This window comes from Triticum urartu, chromosome 7A, assembly GCF_056163025.1.
Source record: "Triticum urartu cultivar PI428250 chromosome 7A, HENAU_Tu73, whole genome shotgun sequence".
NCBI lineage: Eukaryota > Viridiplantae > Streptophyta > Magnoliopsida > Poales > Poaceae > Triticum > Triticum urartu.
Window position 1 is genome coordinate 520,052,113 of NC_141879.1, and position 9,283 is coordinate 520,061,395.

Genomic DNA, 9,283 nt, shown 5'->3' on the forward strand with positions numbered 1-9,283 from the left:
TCACACACTTATTACATCGAATGTCTCAAAAGAAAACTTATTACAATAAGTATGGCTTAAGGCCATCTAAGTAAGATAACAGCGGAAGGCTTGAAGATAAAGTGAGTCCATCAACTCCAACGGCATAGTTGAGTGCACGACAAATGACCTAGCGCACCTTACTCTTCGTTTGTAAAGTCTACAACATGATATGTTGCAACCCGAAACGGGTGAGCACATGGAATATGCTGGCAAGATAACACAGTAGAGCAATGAACAAGTAAATGCTATCACTACATGCATATATGGCTGGTGGAGGCTCTATGGTTATAATGTTTTTGCGAAAAGCCAATTTTTCCCTACAACAAAGGAATAAATATTTTATTTAACTATCAGGTTGGTTGAAAACCATTGAGAATGGTGACCCCATCTCAATCCCAATTTAAAAGTAATTAACATCCCTGCAAATTAATTTAGAGTGATGAGATCCACATGATAATCCAAGAACCAGATACTCAAGATGTCCATAACCGGGGACACGGCTAACCATGATTAGTTTGTACACTCTGCAGAGGTTTGCACACTTTTCCCCACAAGACTCGATCTCCTCCGTTGTATTTCTCGCACTGCATGATGTTTGAGAAACGGATGACCGAGACACAGTCTTTTCGAAGAGGTCCCCTTAACCGATAGATAGGCCGGTACACCTACAATCCCCTACATCCGCTAGCCCATCATGAAAAGGTTTCCCACAACTTACTCAACTATGCTAGATCCCATAATAGCTTGTGGCTGCACGGAAGTTTCCAGCATGAATAATCTTATGATCCCTTTGAGCCTGGGTGGCAAACCAAAAAGGACAGCACTGGTATATCCCCAGGTGCACGCAACCAATCCACCCAGATGTGTGTTTAAGTAGCCAGTAAACCATTAATTGATAATCTCACATCTGTCATGGATACACTCAAACCCAATCCACGTCTACGAGCATAGCATGGCAATAAGTAGCATAACGTAGAAGTATCTCCCAGGGTTTGATAATAAAAGGGCAATAGGTTCTACCTCATCATCTACTTCCCAAACCCACAAGTTAAGAGATCCTACTCATGCAATGTTTGAGGGTTGAAACTAATGCATAAAAACTGGGTAAAAGGGATATGATCAAAGTGTTACTTGCCTTGCTGATGATCCGCAAAACCTAGTGACTCGTAGTAGCACGCTGCGCACTCCGGAAATTCTAGCGCAAACAAACAATAGCATACATAAGCACTCAAGCATAGATGCACGGGGAAAACTTCGAATAAGAAGATCGAATCTGAAAACTCAACTGAAGAGATTCGATTTGCAAAAAGAATCAATCGAATCGGAGCTACAGAACTGAAACTATGGTCAAAAAAACTTTGAAAACAAATCAGCTTGAAACCAAATTTTAAAATTGTCAAAACCTTATTCAAGTTCAAACAGAAAGAGGGTTTCGAGACGAAGATTTTGGCGTTGGTTTCACTGGATTTGGACAAACGGTTAAGAAACGGTGAGCGTTTGAAGATCAGGGGCTAATCTGCGATAGAAATAATCGCGGATAGGTCCCTGGCCGAAAATAAAAGAAAAAGGAAAAGACTAATGAACGAACGTTCGCTATCTGAACCTAACCGGCGAATAGCGTTCGATAGAACGAACGAACGGACAAATGTCCGCTAAATAAATAAACCGAGGAAAAACCGATCTAATAAATTAAACCGGGGAAACTAAAAAAACCGGATCTAGATCTAGATCTAGGGTTTACCTAAAAACCACAAAAAAACCACGGCAACTCCAACAAGACTCCGGCGATGGCGGCGGCGGTTGGCGGCGAAACGGCGCTGCGGCAAGTGGCGGCGGCGGTGGCGCGGGGGCGAGTGGCGGCGGCGGCGCAGGCGAGTTGCGGCTGCGGCGCGGCACGCGGCTCGAGGCGGCGGCGTGAGCTGGCGGAGGGGTGGGCAGCGGGGCAGGGGGCGGCTTATAAAGCCTGGGCAGCAGCGGAGTCCGGGTCGGTCACGGCCCGTTTAGGTCGGTTGACCTTTTTTTAAACAGATTCCGCCGGAAAAATCTTAAAAAATAAAGAAAATCTAAAAATGTCAAAACAAATTTTCACCGTCTAAATAGAATATTTAGGACAAAGTTAATATTTTCTTGGCCTAAAAATGCAATTTTGAAAAATGCATATACTTTTTCTAATTTCAAATAAAATAGTGATAAAATCCAAATAAAATAATTTATTTGATTTTAACATTTTTCCTCCAATATTTCAATTACTTTGGAGAAGTCACATTATCTCCTCTCATTTATTTTAATATGAAATATTTTCGAAGAGAAAAATAATTAAAACTAAAATGATCCTTGTTTCAATATTTGAGAAAAATTCAAATATAAAAACAATAAAATCTCCAACTCTCTTCATGGGTCCTTGAGTTGCTTAGGATTTTGGGATCACAAAGCCAAAATGCAAATAAAATATGATATGCATATGATGACCTATGTATAACATTCCAAATTGAAAATTTGGGATGTTACAGGGGGGAGTTACTTTGTGCGCCGGAGAGGGGGGGAATGTGAACTGTGGCGTCCACTGGCGGGGAGGTCACCTTTTATAGCCGCAGCGGGGCGGCGAGAGGCCGCATGCCGGACGACGCGTGGTGGGAGAGGGCGGGACGCGCGTTGCGGCGCCTTCACTGTGCCGCCCTTGAGGCATCAATGGAGGTTGACCGGCGTGGCAGCGCGGCAGCCTTCACATTGCTTCCCACGGGAACCGAGGCGACGAGGACGACAAAGCGGCGTCTCGCCGACTTGGCGGGCCGTCCTCGCTCGCGCCAAAATCGCTCGCCCTGGCGTCCTCGGGCGCCCCCAGCGTCGGGTTCGGTCTGGGTTCGCCGCCGCCAGTTTCGACCCAAACCGGTGAAAACGGACTCCTAGAGGCGCGACTGGGATGATTTTTGAGCGCCTGCGCGTAAAAATCGTTTGAGGAGGGCCTGTTGGGGGCGCGGCTGGAGCATCTCCAGCCGCGCCCCCAACAAGGCCCCCCAGGAGATATTTCGGTCGCCGGCGCAGAAAAATCGGCTCAGTCGCGCCCTCAAAGGCTTTTTTTCGCCGGCTCGGGCCGTAATTGGCGCCGGCGGACCCAAGCCGAACCCGGCGCGCTAGGGGTGCTAGGGGGCGCCGGCCGAATCGTTTTTGGCGCGAAAGTCGGCGGGCCCTCCTTGGCAGCGACTCGTCTCTTCTCGCGGCTTCCTCGTCCTCATCACCTCGGTTCCCTTGGCGAATCAATGCCAAAGTTGTCGCGCGCTGCCGCACCGGTCAGCCTCCTCCATTGATGCCTCACTGGCGGTGCAGTGAAGACCGGACGACGCGCGTCCCTCGCCCGCCATGCGTAACACGGCGGCCACGCGTACGCGCGGCGCCTCCGCCTATATAAGCCGCCCCAGCGCGCCGGTGACGCACATACTCTCCACCACCGACGCCCTGTTCCTCCCCCGTCCCTCGCTCTCCTCTCGCCGTTCCAGTTCAACCATGACCGAGCGCTTCCCAGGCGACGGCGCGGCGGCGAACGGCTTCGGCCGCCGCCACCTCCACGAGGAGGAAGCTTGGCTCCTCTATGAAGCCGAGTACCCGGTCCCGCCGGACATGCGGGTGCCCGGGGCGTGGAGGATCAGCGCCGGCGGGGTCCCGGAGCGGCGCGGCGTGCGGAGATCGCGCGTATCCGCGCCTCGAAGGCCCACGGTACGTCCCCGACAGCCTGCTGTGGGAGCCCTACTTCCGTCGCCGCCACGCCGAGCAGCTCAAGGCCACCAACGACGTCGTGCCCTCCGGGAGGCTCAACTCCGAAGGCCGCCTCCGATGGTGGGGCGTGTCCGGCCGCACGTTGGAGGCCGTCCTCGAGTACATCGAGGGCGGCAACACGCCCAGGCTGGAGTGCCCCGCTCCCCCGTCCTTCTCCCGCCGGCGTGGGAGCTCGTGGACGCCGAGGCGCATGGACCCGGGGGCGTCCTCCTCCTCGTCCGGCCGCTCGACCGGCTCTCCCTGCCTCCGCCACGTCAAGCCGGAGTCCCGGGACATGCCGGTCAGCCACCGCACCCGCAGCTCCGGCGTCCGCAGCGCCGACTCCTCCCACACCTCTGGCCACCTCTTCCTCGTCAGGCCGAAGGCGGAGCCCGGCCTCCCCGCGGAGTACGAGGCCATAGTCCGGCGCGGCTTCTCTGACGAGGAGGCTCTAAAGTGGGTGCGGGACGACTACCTCCGCGACGAGATGGTCCGGCAGCGGCGAGCCCTGGAGGAGATAGTCGCCCGCAAGCATGGGCACGAGGACGAGCACGGCGTGGTGATCCTCGACAGCGACGAGGACGAGGACGACCCCAGACCGTCCAACCCACCGCGCCAACCTGGGGAGGGGTGCAGCAGGGACGGCGGCCGCGGAGAAGGCGACGATGACGATGACGACGGCGGCGACTACACGCAATTCTACAGGCTCCTCGGCATGTAGAGCTTCAAGGGCGGCGGGCGGCGAGGGCGACAGAGGGCAGCGGCGAGTAGCATTTTTTTTCTAATATTTTAAATATGTATAAGCACACCGAAGTTTGAATGAATTTACACCTAATTTGTAGTTTTTAAATAAATCGTAAACGCCGTGACTGGGGGCGTCACACCCCCAACACGCGGTTTTCGCCGATGCGTCCCTAGAAAGCGATTTTTAGCGCCTTCTAAGAGGCGGCTAGAGATGGCTCTAAACGTCATCTCCAACATGTGCGCCACCGGCGTCGTGTCACGCGTGCCGCGCGACCACAGCCGCGTTGACATGCTTGTCAACAATGCATGGATCGGTTGCAGCCTTCGGGTAGACAAGCATGGGTCCTGGCAGGGAGTCCTGGACTGCCTGGCCGAGCTCTTTTGAGACAATGAGCCATCGAGGATTCCCTCTGCCGCCTCCACGTTCTCTCCATCATACCCACACACCTTTGGACCAGCAGCATGCCGGCCTCTCGCTTCGGCAATGCTTGTCGTAGTTGGACCTGGTGCCAGTGGTGGAACTGCAGGCGCGCGCGCTAACTAGCTCGATCAAATGCCCACTAGAGAGATGAAACGAAAAAAGATAGGACGACAATGAGAGAGAAAGTTTGCCACATCAGCATGGACCGGTCAAAACCGGGTTCAGTCAGCAAAGATACCGGGTTTGCTGAGATGAGGGATTAAACTTGTCTAGTTTGAAAAGTTCAAGAACTAAGGTTTGTCGGTTTTAGAGTTGAGGGACCAAATCAAGACTTTCAAAAGAGCTGAGGGACCAAAAATATTTTTTTTCCGTTTTGCATATGTCTGTTAGTAAAGATCAATGTCAAATCTATAATATCTGAATAGTTGATCCTCATTAAAGTAATTCTTTTGACATGCAACCTGACCACGTCATATCACACTTGGCACATCAGCGATCAGTTCCAAACACCGGCCTGTTTTGTATGGTAAGCATACACTAATTACTCTATGCTTCTCCCGGCCCAACCGCAATTAGCTGAATGTTTATGCGACCCTATCTCTCACCAATTAACTCCTCCAGTCCCCCACCGATTAAGTTTCATGGATCTTTTATCTTCTATATATGACAAAACATCTCCATTATCTCTCCTATTAACTCCACCAACTAATTTTCCATGCCCCTGTTTATCTTCTACGGCTGATTACCTCTATCTTCTTCACCAAACAAATGCAAACTGGAGATGCCGCCATGGAGAGGATGGTCATCAACTCATCATAGGAACTTGACGGAATGGCTCCACAAAACTCGAACCTGAAGAACCTGCATATGGAGTATGTATGTATAATTTTCCAAATTATATTTATTTATACCTAATAATAATGAAGGAATGTGCATTTCCCTGATTTTTTGGTCCCTTCCCACATACTCCCTCCGTTCTCAAATATTTGTTTTTATAGACATTTTAATGGTTACAACATGCAGATGTATGTAGACATATTTTAGAGTGTAGATTCACTCATTTTGCTTCGTACTTCCTCCGTCCGAAATACTTGTCGTCAAAATGGATATGAATGGATGTATCTAGAATTAAAATACATCTAGATACATCTATTGCTTGGACAAGTATTTCCGGACGGAGGGAGTATGTAGTCATTTGTTAAAATCTCTAGAAAGACAAATATTTAGAAACGGATGGAGCAGTATATTATAATAATGATTTGTTTCTACATACGTTGTTTTTACGGTTCGTTTCTTCAAAAACTCCGAACATACTGGCCAAGTTTACGCGTGATTCGCCTTCTTGGCATACATGTCCGAATCACGATTCATTAATCCAGAAACATTATGTTCTATGTGGGTATTGAACTCAGGATTTTGACCAAATCAACAATTAAAGAGTACTTTTTGCAAAGATTACTCCTAGGCGCATTGCATTTTTTTCTTTTTCGTATATTTCTTTATTCAGAATGTTTTATCTCTTAAACTGTACGTCCAAATCTCGAACCGTTTTCATCGTTGGATTTCTCACGTCAATATCTTCAAAACTAGATCCCATATTGATAGGTTTTGACAAAAAAACACGAAAAAAACCGAGCGAAAAAGGCCAAACCGGGAGCATGTTTTTTCCCTTTCCGATGAGGCACGACTCTTTCTCTCGCAGAAGGAAATCCGTGCCTGCACGAGAAGTAAATCCCTACTGTTCCTCGCCACCGATCCGCAGCGCGGATCCGTGCCGCCACATGAGTCGGGTGTCATGAAGCGGCTCCTCCTCAAGCCGCCGCCGCGACAATGCCGCCTCTCTGGCTCACCTCTTCGTCTTCACCGAACTCCTCGCGTTATGGCAGCCGCAGAGGACGTACCTCGACCTCCAGGGGTGGGGGACGTGGGTGGCGGAGATCATGGACCGAGAGACCCACCAACGCCATTGGCTCGACTCCTTCCACACAGCCAAACTCGCCGCCCTCGAGTACGACTGGTGGCAGGTCCGGCTGCACGGCCTCGGAAACAATGACTAGGTCGATAGCCAGTGATGACCGGGAGGCGAGTGAGCGCCTCACAGCGAAGGCCGCCGACGAGGAGCACATGGCGGACCTCCGCCGCCAGTATCCCGAGTTGGTGGAGACAGAGCGGAAGCGATTCGCCGACGGTGCGGGGGATTGGGGGGCTGGGGGGTGGGGGGCATCATCGTCCTCGAGGAGCGCGGAGGCGACGATGGGGAGGAGATTGACATTGAAGAATGGCGTTGCATCTTCCCCGACTGCGGCGAAGATGGCACAGGGCCGGACCCCATGACCGGTGGGATGGCGCGGCCAATTGGATAGCACTCTATAAGAGTGATTAGAGTAAGGTTGAGTTTATGTTTAGGTTAAGTTTAAGATGAAGTTTAATTAAGTTGAATCTATGTTGAACTTTATGCTAATTTAGGTTGTGTATATGTACATTATGCAAAATTTCAGTTGTTTAAATCGAATCTACGTTGAACTTTATGCAAATTTGGTCTTACTCCGTTATATATAGGAGATCGGTTAGGTCTGACCAAAATTTAGTGAAGTAAAAATACTTCACTAAAGGTTTACTTCGCCAGATCCTCCGTTATATATAGAGGATCGGTTAGAAATGCCCTAATGATTATAAATTTTGGCAAGCCAATTCTCTGGCAACCGAAGAAAGTTTTGGTAGTTTATTCATTGGTCTGCAATTCTGCCAACCAATGACGCCAAAGTTTCTAAATGTTGGCAACATTTGAGTTCGGCAAATTTTGATAAAAGGCAATGCTAAATTTTGGTTCCAGACCAAGGAGACCTTGATACCAACAATGTATTGAGAGTTTTGAGACAAAGAAGCCGTACTACGTCGTAACAAAAAATCATCTCGAGCAAAATAAATGCATGAACGTACCCTTCAACTATCCTCGCGAATCCTTACAGTAGTGCATGCGGCTATACCTGACGTATCTACGCCCCTCGCCGGCAGAACGAAAGCCTAAACAGGCGGTATCCGGACGACGTCGACCGTCGGGTCAGTGTCGGAGCGGCAGAGCGGGCACGTCGAGTGCGCGTCCAGCCAGGGATCGATGCACCCGACGTGGTAGAGGTGCAGGCACACCGGCAACAGCCGAACCGTCTCGCCGAGCAGGAACGCGCCGAGGCACACCGAGCACGTCGCTGCCTCCTCGCCGCCGCCCGCCACGTTGTGCTTCACGGACGGGCTGTACGTGAACGCCGGCAGACGGGCCGTCTGGCTGGGGTCGCTGGCGCTTCGGCGCTGCCGCTCTTCGTCGCTGCGTGGGCGGTAAGGTTCCAGCTGTGGCCACGGCCGAGCGGCGGCCGCCGCCGCAGCACGGGCGCGAGCGCGGCTGTTGCGGTGCCCCTTGAAGACGCTCCACCCCACGGTGAACAGGAGCAAGGAGGCCACGAAGCCGATGACGAGGCCAGCGATGATCCCACCTTGAGACGCGGAGTCATCCTTTGAAGATCCTCCCGACGGCCATGAATTCGACGGTGGTGACGCTGGGCTGTGGGCTGGAAAGGGGGATCGCATTGGTGCAGGTGCAACTCCAAACTAACTAGCTAGCTACTGTTTCTTTGCTGTATGCTTTTGTAATACGAGTTTCAGCAAATTATACCAGGATCAGCGCAGCTACGTTGAAGCCAGTCCAGCGGACAAGGGGCTACTTGCCGATACATTGCCAAATGCGCGCTCAAGGAAGGCGAAACCGTGGACTTAGTTGGCACGGTTTCGTTTGTTTGTGCGGCCGGCGACGCTACGGCAACGTTGTCAAGGTCGTTCGTGTCATCGTGTGAATGTGATGTGAAAACTAATTGAAAATCAGCATCTAGCTAGTTTTACTTAATTGGTAGTGAAATGGCATATGTGATAGTTGTATTGTTCTTGGAAGTTGCTGGTCGAAGTAGATGCGGCAGCAACAATCTGCCAAGTGCGGTATATAGTCACGACCGTCTTCCGATGGAGGCGGGTGGACGTAAACAATTAGCAGATGAAAGATGAAGTCATGCAGCTGGTAATGGACATGTTAACAGGTAGAGAGTATTACGGGTTTAAGGAAATGTACAAACATACGTAAGAAATTCCTAAGAACATAAGCTGGGCCATCCACATCATTGAGTGCACAACAGCACAAGAAAGTTCACCCTACGCTAAGCTTGATGCCTGATCGTTACGGTAGTTTGTCGACCGTGGATCTAATCGCTTTGTGTTTTCTTCTCTTGCCTACATATAGCTTTAGTTTAAATCGGGTTTAACCGCCAGTGGCCACATCCTCTCTCTCTTCCACCTCGACGTCCC

General features: G+C 50.7%; 2 protein-coding genes across 2 annotated transcripts; one reads left to right on the forward strand and one right to left on the reverse strand.

The window, feature by feature from the left end:
- The first annotated feature begins 3,378 nt into the window (after positions 1-3,378).
- LOC147960232 (uncharacterized) lies at positions 3,379-4,492 on the forward strand. Its single transcript, XM_087533223.1, has 2 exons — positions 3,379-3,476; positions 3,748-4,492. Exons 1-2 carry the CDS (start codon positions 3,379-3,381, stop codon positions 4,490-4,492), a joined length of 843 nt encoding a protein of 280 aa, XP_087389349.1.
- Positions 4,493-7,826: 3,334 nt separating this feature from the next.
- LOC125518981 (uncharacterized) lies at positions 7,827-8,658 on the reverse strand. Its single transcript, XM_048683870.2, has one exon. The coding sequence runs from the start codon at positions 8,516-8,518 to the stop codon at positions 7,961-7,963; it is 558 nt and encodes a 185-aa protein (XP_048539827.1). The 5' UTR covers positions 8,519-8,658; the 3' UTR covers positions 7,827-7,960.
- Between the last annotated feature and the right edge of the window lie 625 nt (positions 8,659-9,283).

Coding starts and splice junctions, on each gene's coding strand:
- LOC147960232 (XM_087533223.1), top strand. CDS start 3,379: ATGCGTAACACGGCGGCCACGCGTACGCGCGGCGCCTCCGCCTATATA. Junction 3,477..3,747: donor CTCTCCACCACCGACGCCCT/GTTCCTCCCCCG, acceptor CGTCCCCGACAG/CCTGCTGTGGGAGCCCTACT.
- LOC125518981 (XM_048683870.2), bottom strand. CDS start 8,518: ATGCGATCCCCCTTTCCAGCCCACAGCCCAGCGTCACCACCGTCGAAT.